The sequence below is a fragment of the Chenopodium album genome, chromosome 3, assembly GCF_948465745.1.
Source record: "Chenopodium album chromosome 3, dcCheAlbu1.1, whole genome shotgun sequence".
NCBI lineage: Eukaryota > Viridiplantae > Streptophyta > Magnoliopsida > Caryophyllales > Amaranthaceae > Chenopodium > Chenopodium album.
The window spans coordinates 84,418,956-84,435,014 of record NC_137836.1 but is presented as its reverse complement, the minus strand read 5'-3'; the positions used below and the strand labels follow the sequence as shown (position 1 = coordinate 84,435,014).

General features: G+C 35.6%; 2 protein-coding genes across 3 annotated transcripts; one reads left to right on the top strand and one right to left on the bottom strand.

The window, feature by feature from the left end:
* Nucleotides 1–1,807: 1,807 nt before the first annotated feature.
* Nucleotides 1,808–11,131, top strand: LOC145624663 (potassium transporter 7-like). Of its 2 annotated transcripts, XM_081677752.1 has the most exons (11): nucleotides 1,808–1,878; nucleotides 2,018–2,350; nucleotides 5,062–5,290; nucleotides 5,422–5,670; nucleotides 5,787–5,837; nucleotides 6,257–6,517; nucleotides 7,142–7,194; nucleotides 7,302–7,416; nucleotides 8,205–8,459; nucleotides 9,523–10,045; nucleotides 10,184–11,131. In XM_081677752.1, exons 2-11 carry the CDS (start codon nucleotides 2,078–2,080, stop codon nucleotides 10,716–10,718), a joined length of 2,544 nt encoding a protein of 847 aa, XP_081533878.1. In that variant the 5' UTR covers nucleotides 1,808–1,878; nucleotides 2,018–2,077; the 3' UTR covers nucleotides 10,719–11,131. The 2 variants fall into 2 exon arrangements, with proteins under 2 accessions (XP_081533878.1, XP_081533877.1); XM_081677751.1 differs by having other exon boundaries at nucleotides 1,815–2,350.
* Nucleotides 11,132–11,139: 8 nt separating this feature from the next.
* On the bottom strand, nucleotides 11,140–14,636 carry LOC145624664 (protein PMR5-like). The gene is made up of 5 exons (XM_081677753.1): nucleotides 14,261–14,636; nucleotides 13,991–14,168; nucleotides 12,481–12,659; nucleotides 11,796–11,954; nucleotides 11,140–11,702 (listed from the first exon to the last, which is right to left on the bottom strand). The coding sequence occupies exons 1-5, from the start codon at nucleotides 14,596–14,598 to the stop codon at nucleotides 11,357–11,359; spliced, it is 1,200 nt and encodes a 399-aa protein (XP_081533879.1). The 5' UTR covers nucleotides 14,599–14,636; the 3' UTR covers nucleotides 11,140–11,356.
* Between the last annotated feature and the right edge of the window lie 1,423 nt (nucleotides 14,637–16,059).

The following is a 16,059-nucleotide window of genomic DNA, read 5'->3' as shown; positions in this document are numbered from 1 at the left end:
CTTAAATCAAATTACGTTGAAGAGAATACATCCTCTAGTTTAGATAAGTTATTCTTTTTGTGCATGTTAAAGTATTATATATAGTCAACATTGAGTCAAATGTGAACAATTTTGATAGTTCATTTTTTACTTATATAGAGTCATTGTACTTTATAAAATGCATATTTTAATTGTTAATTAAAAAACTAATTATTTGTTAAACAACTAATTGTTTAGCCATGTAAAAAAATAATTAGTTAAAAATCTAATTGTTTAGCTTTAGCCATGTAAATAAATGACAAGGAAATTTTGTCAACAACTACCAATTAAAGCATGTGTTTTGAAAACAACTACATATTAATTTTTTAAGTAGTAATACCACTCTAACAATTTTGGCTAAAATTTTCGGCATTTGGGTCTCACTTTTTATCATTTTTTACCTTTATGAAGGGTAATTTAGTCAATTTAGATGATGATTTTGTGAGGTAAAGATAAAAAGTGAAACCTACATGTCGAATATTATAGATGGAATTATTAGAGTGGTAGTGCTACTTAAATTTTTTACAATTTTGTGGTAGTTCTTTTAAAAGAAATTTTTAATATGTTGTTTTTTTTCAAAACACGCGCTTTAATTGATTAGTAGTTCTTGACAAAATTTCCAGCTTAACAACCATAATGTTTTACGGTTCAGTTGGCCCTAATCGGTCTCACAAAGAGTGGTATCATATAGCTTATTAAACTTTACAATAGTGTACATAATAAATTATTATTTGGGAAAGTCAAGCAAAAATTATTAACTAATTTAACTATCAATCTCCATGTCACATGGTTGTTTGTAATTTCTCTAAATCAATCAAGAAAGCTTTAATCCCATAAGCGAGGCCGATTACATGAGCCAAAAATGATACTTCTGTCGAGTGATCTAAAAAATTTTCCTCCACCCCTTATGATTAAATACCTGATAACCGCGCTTAATGGAATTTTGATATAGACTAACCACAATTATAATGTTTCTCCCACTTATCCTACTATAATTAAGACGATCTTATTAATCCGAGCCCTTCACAATGCTCTATCCATACCATATTCCCCTAAACTGCTTGGCCTATAAATCCTTATAGTCATCCACAAAAATATTCCTTCTGCATTCCTTACGATCAAATATCTATTAACCGCAGTTAAATGAAAATTTGAAATATGGTAGCCACAATTATTCACATTTGTCCCACTTATTCTTCTACCATTAAGACAATCCTTAAGTAAGGTAAGAAATCAACATTCAGGGCCTATTCTCATTGGCTGAACTCAGCTAAATTGAACTGAATTGAGCTGAGCTGAACTGAACTGAGCTGAACTGAACTGAACTGAAATGAGCTGAACTGAACTGAATTTCAACATAAGAGAACAAGCCCTCAATGTGCGCCCATGGTTTCTTTCAGCCTCAAATAAAATCAATTTAAACTTTGTTGAGTCATAAACTCTATCCAAACCCTATCCCCCAAAATTGCTTGGCCTATAAATCCAAGCCCTTCACAATGCTCTCTATGCATACCATACCTTAATACCTCCCTAAACCGTCTAACCTATAAATCCGAGTCCTTCACAAATGCTCTCTATGCATACCCTATCCCCCTCCCTCTAAACAGTCTAGCCTATTAAACCGAGTCATTCACAATGTTCTAACTATCCCATTTCGAGATTAAACAAGTCCAAACCCCTGAACCCGAACCCCACATATGGCTATCTCTACTAGGTAGAAGTAGTGGGGAGTAGACTAGTAGTAGTGTGTGTATTAGTAGTAGAAGAAATCAATGACATAACAGGGTAACATTACAACCCACCTGTCCATGTTACAAATCCAAACCCAGATTTTGGACCTGTCGACGTTAGAACAGTTAAGTAAGAAATAACGTTTTCTCTCTCCTCTTCTTCTTCCCAGCAATTCAATTCCACCATTTTTATACTTTAAGCTTAATTGAAGCATCAACTATTCAATTTGAACTCATTTTTTCGATCCCTAATTCCGCAAAATCCCTAGGGTTTGAAGCTGCACCAATTTCGTGAAATCACGTCGGAAATTAAATCGATTTATTGTTTAATGGCGGAGGAAGACGGCGAGGAGAGAGAAAGTCTAGTAAAAACCGATTCAATGGAGTCTCGTTGGGTGTATCAATTCGACGATGAATCAGAGATCGGAGTTGATGATGATGATGAGGAAGATGATGGAGATGATTCAGGATCGAAGAATGGCGAAGATTCTGAAGATGAAGAAGATGTTGTTACGCATAGATTGATTCGTACTGGTCCTAGGGTTGATTCTTTCGATGTTGAAGCTCTTGAAGTTCCTGGTACTCATAGACATGATTTTGAGGTTCTTCACTTTCTCTCTTAATCTTCCATTTTCATTGGTTTTTTGTGATAATTATTGATGTTTAGTGTTTTTGTTTTGCTTTTGATCATACTGTTTGAGGTTTCGTGAAGAATTTAGGATTAATTTTCCTGTTTTGTGAAGAATTTAGGACTAATTTTCCTGTTTTGTTGTTTGAATGTTTCAAATCATACTATAAATATTGGAGTACATTAGAATGAACTGTAACTTAGATGCTTTGTATGTGCTTCTCTTAATGGGGTAGAAGACGATTGTCACTGTTGTTTCATTAAAATAAATTAGTTGCAAGGAACTTTGGTTTTCGGTCATAGGCTGATTGGGGTAATGCTGTTTACGTCGACTCCATATCTGCGTGGGGCAGAAGTCCTAGTAGGGTGTATTGGAAGGGGCTGTTAGTGTAACAATGGATATGTTTGGAAATTAGATTGTTTAATCCGTTATGTATTTGGAAGTTGTGGCTGGTATTGCGGTAGAGTTGTACTTTGGGATTGTTTTAGGAAGCAAATCAATCTTGCATTTACATCAAATTAGATTTCGGAACAGAGGAGAAAGATCTAAGAGTGGGTTAATTGTTGATAATCCTTCCCCATAAAGCTAAAGTTTGTCTTTATCAGGATAATAAATTTCAGTAAAGCTGAATCGTGCTTTTCCATGGCAAGTCGGTAGAACATTGCTGCTCCTCTTAATTTCAAAGAGCTAAAGAACCTAATCTAGATCATCTTTAAAATGAGTTTGGATAGCAACGAGGGAAGGGAAGGGCCGAAGGGAGGTAAGGAAAGGGGAAGGAAGGGGTGTTCAAAGGAGAAGGGGAAATGCATTTTATCTCAGAATATGTTAAACTTTGGAAGGTTGTGTTTTAAACGAGGAAGAAATTTGAAACTGTCCCTTGTCCTGTTACCTTCTCTCATCCAGCAAATTAGATCAGACAAAACCAAACTAAACCTCAATAAAAGCAAACCGGAATTCCAATTCTAGGTGAAGAGAATAATTGTTCAATCACTTTCATGAAGGTTTTGCTTGTAAAGAAGCATGTAACTTGTCCAAATAAAACACAAAATAATTAGCATTTTCTCCTTAATTGCACAAGCTACTGCAGGGAGGCTATCACTGCTAGAATTTAAATTGGAAAAGCATTTTGGAGTGCTACTTTCCTACAAAATAAAATCAGGGGACAATCAGTAAGACATGCAATTTCATCCAACATAAAAAGTCTTTGGAGGGTCATACAGCCGTGTCTGTAACTCAACTTGTACATAGGCTGTTTCAAGAGAGCTACATAAACGAAGCTGTTATGCTCCCATTGCCTGGTTCCCTCTTCACAGGGCAATGAGACAAAGATAACATCAAGTTACTTGATTAGTTATGCAACTCTTTCACTATACCTAAGTTAGAGAAACAGCTGAAGCACTTGTAGTCCTTGCCTTGCCATAAGTTTGTAGAGAGACAATTAGACTGTAGTAGATGACCTGCTCTAGCCCCAATGTTAGAAATCTCATTATTTTCTGATCAAATGTAGGAATTGAATCAAACAGAAAATTCACTAATTGATTTCAGGACTTTTTATAATAAAAATCAGCAAAGCAATGAATCAAGTCATAATATTTTTGGGTTTTTAGTGAAGCTGTACTAATGATTCTCTTCGTTTGCTGATGCAAAGTAACAAGAGCAGTGGTATTACTGGTATTCAGGGCTTCAGGCACATTGGCACGATTGTCTTATCTATTCTGATAAAAAGCATTCTTAGTTCTACTCATTAGAATGTAGGATTCATAAGTTTAACTCTAGGTAAGTTTGATTGCCTTCTTGTTCTGTCTCTTATATTCAGTTTATTGCCAATTATATGTTTTATTTCCTCTATCCCTCAAATATTTCCCCATAATCCATTTTTTTTATGTCCCTTTGAATTTGTCACATACCATAAGTGGGTATGAGTAACCACTCCTTTAATCTCACAAACTTTATATTGGTCCCACCAATTTTCTCTTTCACCAACTCACATGCTCAACTTTGCCTTCCCTTTAATAAAGTGAAACATGGGGCTATGGGGCAATCTTTGGGAAACCTATAGAGTAATTTACTCCGTAATCAAATGATCTTAAGATATGCTGAGGTATATGTCTGTCTGCTGCTGATTTGAATGGGAAATCAGTAGCATGATGCATTCTGGGGGATAGTCACCCCCGTAGTTATCAAGTGGTTCTTTAAGATAAGTGTTTTCTGATGCTTGCTGAATGTTCTATTTATTTTTTTATTGTAGAGAACTAGAGATTAGAGAATTGGTGTAGTCCAGGTATGATACTGTTATGGTAGAGGGATTTGTCTCGTTTCTCATTTTCCACACTTTAAGCCTATGCAATAACATTATATTGAGCCCTTAAAGACAATGTAGGCTTCAAAGTGCTAGCCGGTTCCCCATACTCCATAGATTTAATAATGCGTTTGCCCCTCTCCTTATTTCACTTTGGGCAGGTCCTTCATTCAGGCTGTACGGACTTGTAAATTATTACTATTTTTATTTATTTATTTCTTTATTTTATCATCCGTATTGAACTGGATGGTTGGACCATTATTCCTGGGGTGAATAAAGGCATGCCTTCTGTTAATACATTATGATGAAACCAACCATTGTGTGATTATTGACATTGAATTCATGATCAGAAAGTGAAATTGATTTCTGAAAGTCTTATTTGCAGGAATTTGGTGCTTGGAGAGATGTTGTACTTATTTTCCAGACACTTGGGTTTGTGTTTGGTGATGTTGGAACTAGTCAATTATACACCTTCAGTGTGATGTTTGACAAAGCCCCTATCAAAGGAAAAGAGGATGTGCTTGGTGCTTTATCGCTTGTTTTGTATACCTTAATCCTAATTCCTCTAGTCAAGTATATACTTGTTGTTTTATGGGCAAATGATGATGGTGAAGGTATATCTTTTTTGTTACTAGCCAAATCTCTTTGGACTTTTTTTTTAGAACTCTGTTTCAAGCTTCATTTTGCTATTTTCTGCATTGACTAATCTGGACTTTCTTTTCTTTATTGGCCTGTAATACTGCAGGTGGTACATTTGCTTTGTATTCATTGATTTGTAGACATGCAAGGGTTAGTCTCATTCCTAATCAACTTCCATCAGATGCTCGTATATCAAGCTTCAGGCTAAAGGTGCCATCTCCAGAGCTTGAGAGATCTCTTAAGATCAAGGAGCGTCTGGAGAATTCCTTAGGCTTGAAGAAGCTTCTTTTAATGTTGGTTCTTGCTGGTACCTCCATGGTCATAGCTGATGGGATTGTTACCCCAGCAATGTCAGGTGCTTATGCTGCTCCTTGTGCTTCCCTTTGTGCTTTTTTGTTAGCTTTGTCATGTGGAGATTCGTTTTATGGAACATTTAACTTTACTGATTTTGTTTCATTTCCTCCTTCTCAGTGATGTCAGCTGTTGACGGTTTGAAGGTTGGAATATCTGCCATAAAGCATGGTATGTCCTTATTGACGGATATTCTTTCTCGGAAAGCTTAATTGTAACAATTGTTATTTACCAGTCTTGCCCATTTTTCATACTTCAGTTTTGTAGTCTAGTACCTGTATGCTGTATAGTCACATCTGATGGTGGCTATTCGGTTCTTGGTATTTCTATTTTCCTTGTAATGGCAAATATTACAGGCTTACAGCAATGATAAGGCCTTTCTTTATTTATTTCTTCGAATTGCAAGCATTTCCCCGTATCATATGTTCAGTTGCATTCATGCTAATATACTATTGTACACTACTTGTAATGGTATCCTTGCTTGGATCTGCTTCTCGTAGTTTGTTACATCTGCCGGCTTGAATGGTGTATTTTAGGCTTAACCCAACCTTACAGCCTGCAATGATCATTTATAATCTTTCTTTGTGCAGAGGAAGTTGTGATGGTTGCTGTGGCACTTCTCATACTCCTGTTCAGCCTGCAGCGATATGGTACCAGCAAAATGGGATTCATTGTTGGCCCTGCTTTATTCATATGGTTCTGCTGTTTGGCTGGCATTGGAATCCACAACTTGTTGAAGTATGATCGAGATGTCTGGAAGGCTTTTAACCCTATCCACATCTACTTCTATTTCAAAAGAAACAAAATAGAGGCTTGGTATGCTCTTGGGGGTTGTCTCCTATGTGCAACAGGTATTTACATTTAGTATACCGTTGATGAAAATCATGAGATGATTACTGCTATCTTGTGCTGGATCTTATTTGATTTTCCCAATTCATTGATGGTAGATTATTGCACTGCTTATTTGTATTGCGCACCCCCCCTCTCTCCCCCCCCCCCCCCCCCCCAAAAAAAAAAAAAAAAAAAAAAACCACCTACTCACTTACACACGGTTACATTTGGTTCTTGTTTAGCTTACTATTGACTTCTTCCAATTATTGTTGCTTGATTTAAATGTCTTTACTCTTTTAAAAGAACGGATCTGAAATTTGCTCCTATGGTCTTTTAAACTTACTTGAAACTTTAGAATTAAGATGGCTCGGTTTTTTAAACTTATAGACTGGATTTGAATAGAAAAATTCAATGTATTATAGCAGAGTAGGTCAAATATGCTCCTTATCGTTGCTTGATGTTAGGGTATCACAACATTAAAACTTAGACTACCTAGCATTTTGATTTCTTGACTCCCATGAGTGTCTTGCTTTTAGAAAAAGTTGAGGAGCTGCAAGTTTGAAAGTATCTTAACTTTGTAGTGGTATTGAATTTATTGACCATTGTTCAAAATCACTTAATTTACTTGAAAAATTGCTGTCCAGGTTCTGAAGCTATGTTTGCTGACCTTTGCTACTTTTCAGTGAGATCAGTTCAGGTAAAGTGGCTTGGGCTATTAACCACTTTCTGTGATTTATTGATTTTACAAGAATATAAAATTGAATCATAAAATATCTCACTGATATTTTTGTTGGTTGTTTGCAGCTCACTTTTGTGTTTCTTGTATTTCCATGCCTCCTTTTGGGATACCTTGGCCAGGCAGCTTACCTCATGCAGAATCCAGGAGATTGCGCCCAAGCATTTTACTCATCTGTACCTAGTAAATTTTATCCTTGTACCGTAGCTTTACTGTTCATTCAAGTATGTTGGGCATAATCAATTATATTCTCGGCATTGCATCATTAGCCTTTCAACTCAGGCTTCTTTTGCACTTCAAACTTAAACAGCAACCTTTCTCAAATAGAATGAAGATTTGACTATCTGAGAGATGTGAAAGAAGCCTTAGCTTTATATGTTTTACTACTATAATACTTTTTGTCTTGTGCATGTTCTAGCCTCGTGTTCTTACCTTTGATTAAGCATTGGCGTAATGTTTTCCATATGGGCTACTTGTTTTACCACCAGGGAGGATGGGGATTCTGTTCATCAATATTACTCCTTAATAAGTTTGCCTGGGTTTGCTCAATGTGAGTTACTAAAATACAAATTCTATGGCCTTTGTTTGCTAGAATGGTCATGGTAAATTTTCATTCGATGACCTATATAGATGGAGAAGCTATTGTTGTCCCTATGCTCCTATCAGTTGGCCCTAGTGTTTATGTGTGCGTGTGTGTGTGTGTGTTTTGTCCCTTTGGTTGTTCTTTCCATTCTTACTTCTTTGCAGCTGATTAGCAACTCAATATGTAAGCTTTGACTAGGATACTAGTATACTACTACCCTAGGTACCTTTCGATAGCATGGGATAATTGGAGCAATGTAGGTTCTTTTTATCCACTTGGGGTTGGATGAAGGGTGAGGGTGTTATCTGTAGAATAAAAAGCATTTTCTTCTGTTATATCCATATTACTGGGAAAAGAGACACTAAAAATGTTTCATTTGCCTTTTCAGGTGGTGCCTTTTGGCCTGTTTTCATTATTGCTAACATTGCAGCACTAATTGCTAGTCGAGATATGACTACTGCTACATTTTCGTGTATAAAGCAATCAACTGCACTTGGCTGCTTTCCTCGACTTAAAATTATCCATACATCTCGAAAATTCATGGGCCAGATCTACATTCCTGTTCTGAACTGGTTTTTGCTTGCAGCCAGTGTGGTGTTGGTCTGCTCTGTTCCAAGTATTACGGAGATTGGGAATTCATATGGTAATTTCTTATTCCATGGTCTCTCAAATTGCTTTCCTTTTGTTAATTGTCTTTCTTTGAGCTGAAAAAGTGATGAAATAGCTATGAGTATTAGGGCCTGCTATATTGGTTTTCTCTGGCACTGGTCCAAAAATGTCTTTGTGAATGTAACTGTAGAAATGAAAATATTTTTGCTGATTAAACATATAAAAAAATAAAATGCAAGTGATGTGCACCAAACTTCAGATATTTAGGTAATTGTAGAAAAGTCGAACAATGGAGGAAGGCTGACAGAGCTGAACTGAGAGTGAAACTTGATCAACTGAGAAAAAGTGCTTGTTTTTATTGTTATCTTAGTTTGATTCTTTTAAGGAGTCATGTTGGAATAGGGTTGATTAGGTTGTCTGGTTGAGCCTATCGAGTGAGAATAACTAAACAAGGAGTTCACGGTTGGTGTTTTGATTTTGTGTTATTAATATGTGGATATTATTACTTAATTGCTAATCAAGCCTGTTAAGTCCGATCGGCTGAAAAGAAGTACCTGTTCCTTCTTTCACAACCTTGTGTAACCCTATGATTGGTAAGGGGTCATGTGAATTATTCTGGTTTTTAGAAAGGATGCAATGGATAGATCATTAGTATTGAGCTCAGGGGTCTAGGTCATGGTAATTTGGTGGACGAGTCATTTCTTTGGTGGTATGGTAAGATGCTTTTTTTGGAGCTTATGTTGCTTGAGTAGAGACGGCAACGAAGAGTAAGTTTGTTACTTCATTAACTGTTGGTGGTATGGAATTTCTACAAGAATAATACAAGATCTTGTTGATGGAGCAGAATCATGATTAACTGTCATAATTCATACAAGTAGTGCTTTCATCTTTGTTTATTCTACTATTTCTCTATTGTATGTATACTTCAGTTCATTGGTAATTTTATTTCATCTTGGTTCCAGCAATAAATGAAGATGAAATGTATCTATGCTTATTTTATCTCTAAGTGTTCAAGTTTAAGTTTCTTAGCTCCATTTTCAATCGAATTTGCAAATTCAATTCTAATAGTGTTTTTTTTTTTTTTTTTTTTTGGGCAGGCATTGCTGAGTTGGGAGTTATGATGATGACAACAATTTTGGTAACCCTTGTTATGCTTCTTATTTGGCAGATAAATATCGTTACTGTTGTGGCCTTTCTTGTTGTCTTCATGGGGATAGAATTAACTTTCTTCTCCTCAGTTTTATGGTTTGTGGGTGATGGAAGTTGGATCATACTGCTATTTGCTGTTGTTATGTTTCTTATGATGTGTGTATGGAACTATGGGAGTAAACTGAAATACGAGACTGAAGTCAAGCAAAAGATGTCAATGGATCTTCTCCGACAGCTGGGCCCTAATCTTGGGACCATTAGAGCTCCGGGTATAGGCTTGGTTTATAATGAGCTAGTAAGGGGAATACCAGCCATATTTGGTCATTTCATAACCACCCTTCCTGCTATTCACTCCATGATTATTTTTGTCTGCATCAAGTATGTGCCAGTGTCGATGGTGCCACAGAATGAAAGATTCCTCTTCCGACGTGTGTGCTCAAAGAGTTATCACATGTTTCGTTGCATTGCCCGGTAAGTTTTTTTTTAGTTGAACATATATGCTCCTTGCATTTTCATGAAGATTTGTTCTCTTGCATTTTCATTTATAAAAGTATGGTCAGATGCTGCTACGTCCTTGGAGTTTGAGTCAAAATGGTTTGATAATGACAGGTATGGGTATAAAGATGTTCGCAAAGAGACTCATCAGATATTTGAGCAGTTACTTATTGACAGCCTTGAGAAATTTATTCGCCGAGAAGCGCAAGAACGATCTCTAGAAAGTGATGGTGACGGGGACGACTATACAGATTACGAGGAAGAATCTTTTTCAAATTTCCTTGTTGCCCAAAATGGAAGTTCCTTTTCACTTGGCGTTCCTCTTCTAACAGATTTCAATGACACAAATGTGCGCATTTCAGAGCCAAGCACTTCTGGAGGGATGAAGCCAGACACTCCATCAGACACATCTGATCAAGAACAGAGTCTTGAGAGGGAGCTGTCCTTCATTCATCAGGCTAAGGAATCCGGGGTTGTTTATCTGCTAGGTCATGGTGATATTAGGGCAAGAAAAGATTCTTGGTTTGTCAAAAAGCTTGTTGTAAATTATTTTTACGCCTTCTTACGGAAGAACAGCCGCAGAGGAACTGCAAATTTGAGTGTGCCTCATTCTCATCTAATGCAAGTAGGCATGACGTACATGGTTTGAACGTGGTGTAGGAATAGTGAGATTTTTGTATATCATCAAGACTGAATCAAGGAGGTTGGAGCTCTCAAACAAGCATTTTGTGCTGACAAAAGTGGTATCAATTTTTTAAAGAGTTATGCCCATGAGACTCAAGTAGTCAAGTGACTAATCCTTTAGACTTGATTCTCTCTCTTCGCAGTTTTGAACATGTAGAATTTTGGGAAGGTTCAGAAGTCATGCAGAGTCTTTAATTATTAAGAGAGGTGTATACTTAATAGATACTTGTAACATGCCAATATTCTTTCACCCATAGAGGAATTTTTCTTTTGAGAAAGTATTTTTTACTTAGCTCAATTGGTTCCTCGTCGATCAGATGTGGATGCATCTCTAACAGTTTGTAAAGTTGAGTTTGATCAATATATTTGGGTTTTTTTTCTGTGCCTTTGCTATAGAATACTAGATTTTATTTTCACTTGCAGAGTAAGTAAAATTTATACGACATTTCTTGTATAGTTGTATAGAATTGTCAAGTCTACTTTTCATTGTGTATTGCTACTGTAAAATTTACAGCTAAACTATAAATTTCATTCCCCTTTTCTGGGTTAATTGTCTAATGTATAAACAAATTAGTGCTAATATTAGCAGGGGAAAAAATAGAATTAATAGAACAGTGCAGTGTAAAATATTTGATTCCAAGTATCAGGCAAGCCAGGGAGACACCAGTGGCTACAATCAGCAGATCTTTGAGGGTTAGCCCTTTGTTGTGGGGTGAGATCGCCGCTGTATATGGAAGGGTGAGCATCCTTTCTCATAGCTGACAGCATAGTAATGTCAAGCAGATAGACAGGGATGCTCATTTCGCTAAGCACTGTATCTATCACTCTCATTTGATCTGCATCATCTGCTGGATACCTGTCAGTGGCATACACCATTCCATTAGCCGGAGACTTCTCCCCATAGCAGTTTTTCGTCATTGCCAGTGATCCAGAGCTCAATTCTGTTGGGCTGCCACATACATTCAAAAAACAGTCATTTGGCATATGATAATTTTTTTCAAGGTTCATGTGGGAAAAACCGAGAGATTTTAGGAGAAATTACTTGTAATGGGTCGGAGAGACGGATTGAAAGAAAACCCGGGTCCTTGTAGTATCCACATTGGTGTCAACCCATCTAGCCCATGTCGTCAAGCCTTGTTCTAAGGCTGTCAACCGATCCATATCCTGATACATCATTCCTCCTGATTCCATATAATCCCATCTGCCACCATAACATTTTCACATTCAGAAACTATACATGTATTTATTCAACTTATTGTTTGTACTATTAGCTGTCTTCCCTCTGAAAAAATACGCCAATTCTGACAACTTAGCTTTATCACTAACAACTAACAAGCCATAGCTTGTTCACATTGTAGAGGGCACTTTACAAAATCTATACAGTGATCTTGGCTGATGACCTAGGAGAACCTACAATGATGCTCCCCACCAATGAGTGTATTATGCGCGCGTAAGCCTCATTGCAAGAATTGGCAAGTAGTGTTATTCAAGATATTTCACGAAGCATCTAACGTTTTACAACGGAGTAGTTTTTAGCCTAAAGTCATTTCAGCATAGAATAAGAAACAGGAAAAATGCTTTAAAATTAAGGACGAAGAGAGTACATAGAATGAAACTTCTTGGATTCCGAAATTGATTGGACCTTTAAAAAACTAGGATTTTAACATATAACTTGAAAATTTTATCACTTTATATTAAAAATGAAAGCATTGAGATTTGAGACTGACCCTTGAAGAGATCCTGTGTGAGTCCACCAATGACCAGTGTTAAAAATGAGCACATCAACATCTAGCCAAGCATTTCCATTGCCTGAAATTTCATCAAGCTTTAGAATTCTCTTGCCTTGAACTATATCTATGTCCACTAGATATGTTGCTTTATAATATGATATTGTCACCCCATATTCCTGCATCATAAACCATATTATAAGAATCTTATGACATTAATTCTACTTTATTTCAATATTATTGTCTCCTTAAATTGAACCGGACCAAATAAACTAAAGTTATTAGTGGAAGATTAGATAGATTCATAGATTTATCACTTTAATGTTTGACTAATGGGAATACATCGTTAACCTAGGAAAACATGTTACACCAACACTCCATGCTGGCTCAAAGCACAAAGTTTAAGCATTTTGTTGTGTTCAATTTCTAACAATTCCAAAAATATTTTATTATAATAATCTTCCAAACATTATTGTTTCTTATCACATAATAATCTCATTTGAATTCGACCTACATACAAAATTATTGTGGCATCGGACTTATTTTGAACAAATTAGCCTTTTGGTGTACAGTCTCCTTTAAATCATGCCTTGTAAATAAGCATCATTTAAGCATAATATGTAGTAAAATTATAATATAATAATCTCGGCATGAGTATTTTAAAACAATCACTGAAAAAATACAACAACGTAATTTAGATAGAACTCTACAATAATTATCGTGAACTTGATCCACACAAGAACACAAAGAGCTTAATACTCCCTTTATAAAGGCAAACTTAACATACACAAAGAACTTAAAATTAGAATTATTATTGGTATTAATAATGTAAATGGCAAATAATTGCCAAGTAATAATTCCATGAAACAAACTCAATGAATGGAGCAATATTATCTTTCTCCCTTGACACATTGATTATTCATGTACAATAAAATTGATTATCACTAGTTTTAGTGGGCCCATTTAGTGCCCCAAAATGAAGAAAAATTGTTAATACAAGTATCACGTCAAAAAGGGTTAAAAATATTGTGCTTTTTCATGATCACAATCATCCATAAAAACACTCAAGCTGGCCCCCAACTATTTTAGCCTTCTAGGATATTTTTTGAACCAAATTTGACTCCGAGCTCACAAATTTTTCGAACTTTGTTCCAAATTTGTAGAAAAATACAATGCACTTGTAATAAAAATCAAATTTTTACAAACTTGAGTAATATACAAAATTATTGAACCTTTGTGTCAAAAAAAATTATTGAACCTTACATTACATAAAACCACAATATTGTGTGACCACAAACTGTATATGAGTACTCGTATTAACGTACGAATAAGGACACGAGTCAATTACGGAGTAGTTTTAAGTTTTAACAATTTATACCAGTAGATAACAAGGAACTAATGTAGGAAGTATTATTAATGTAAACTTTGTATTTTAATTATAATTAGGATGTCCTAATTAGCTAAATTTCCAAGAAAATATAATTAAAAATTTCTTAATCAAAATGCTTACCAAGAATTTGAAGGAGGTGAGTGGGTCCCCTCTGATAATATGAGTAGGAGAAGATCTTCTTGGCAATGTAGATGAAATCATACAAATCAAAGACTCCCATTGATTTCTACCTAATGAATCTCCTACAAACATCACTGTTCTTCCTCTCATCCGCTCCAAAAATTCCACCCCATCGAACCTGAAATAAAAACCCGACGTCTGGATTTAGTTGTCACATTACTGGTTCAAATGAAGTTTCCTCGGACGGACCGAGGTAATAAAAAAGTGTACCTAGGGAGGGTACAAGAAGCAGGTTGCCAACGATACTTGAGGTAATTAGAATCAGGTCGACCAAATAATTTGCAATTAAATTCAGGGTCAATTAAGGGACATTTATGAAATTGATAAATAGGGTAAGAACTATCATAAACCCAACTTCCTACAAAAAGATTACATGAATAAGTTTGATTAGTTTGAACAACTGGATTTTGTAATCTGTGATGATTTCTATAATGGTGTCTTAATTTCACTAATAAAGCTGAAGAATTTGGTCTAAAATGGAGGGTAAATGTTAGAATCATACTCAAAAACAGGGGAAAAACAGAGTATGAAGATGAAGAAAAAGCCATTTGAAGAGGCTTTTTCTTGATTAATGAGATTTGTAGAGTGCTTTTTAATAGCTGGAAAATAGAAAGAAAAAGAAAAGGATAAAAACGAAAAACAAAAAAGATACTTTGGAAAAAAAGATGGAGAGAATTTTATGAGATTAGTGAGTGTAATGAAAGGGAAGGAATAGAAGAAAATGTTTGTGCATGTCACAATATAAAGGTACACGTGAGGAACAAGAAAGGATTGCAAGAGATGTTTACTTATCAAGTTATGTTATGTTCACTTGTTTCTTTTAGTTGTCACAAAAAGCTTGATTTTGGATTCTCTGAGTAATCTAATAGGTTGAGGAGAACGAACCTTAATTAATTGATAAAAGAGTTTATGAGTTCAAAAACGATTTTGGGTAGTAAAAATTTAAACTATCACAAATCGAACTTGATTAGATGATAACGGATGACTAGAGATTTAAAAATTAACTCGCTAGCCATAACTAATGAAGTTTGTGATAAGTGTGTGTGGCAAAGGGAATCATGCTTTATTTTCTTGAGCCGATTTTTGTTCAACTTAACTTATTTGTTGCGAAGTTATTTTTGAGACCCTATATGGCCGAAACCTCCAAAATCTCTCAAAAAGCGTGGATATTAGCTCTCAATTTTAGAATTTTTTGACTTTTTTTCGCCCGGAAAGAAAAATTGCTGAAATGTTTACCACGGTCCCTAATACCCTTCAGGAGTTTGATTGGATGGGTGGAACAATCCAATTTGCCTTTAAACGGTCAATTTACCGGTTTACAACTTGCACCGATTTCTTTAAATCAAGCCTACAACTAACATTTATGACAACAAATAATGATCATATATGGTTCCAAACGACATTATATGACCCAGAAATGTATTCCCTAAAATTTCAAGACTTTTCAACATCGGGCCCCGAAACCTCCAAAATTTCTCAAAAAGCGCGGATATTAGACTTCAATTTTGGAGTTTTTTAACTTTTTTTTCGTCCGAAAATTAAAATTGTAAAATGTTTACAATGGTCCCAGATATCCTTCGGGAGTCCATTTGGGTGGGTGGAACCATCTAATTTGCCTTTAAATGACCTATTTACCGGTTTATAACTTGCACAGATTTCATTAACTCAAGCCTACCACGAACATTTATGACAACAAATAATGATTATATATGGTTCCAAACGACATTATATGACCCCGAGATGTGTCCCCTATAATTCAATACTTTTTGATACCGGACCCTGAATCCTCCAAAAGTTCTCAAAAATCGTGGATATTAGCCTTCAATTTTGAAATTTTTTACTTTTTTCCGACTGAAAATAAAAATTACCGAAATATTTACCATGGTCCCTAATAACGTCCGGGAGTCCCATTGGATGGGTGAAACTATCCAATTTGTCTTTAAACGATAAATTTACCAGTTTACAACTTGCACCGATTTCATTAACTCAAGTCTACCACGAACATTTAT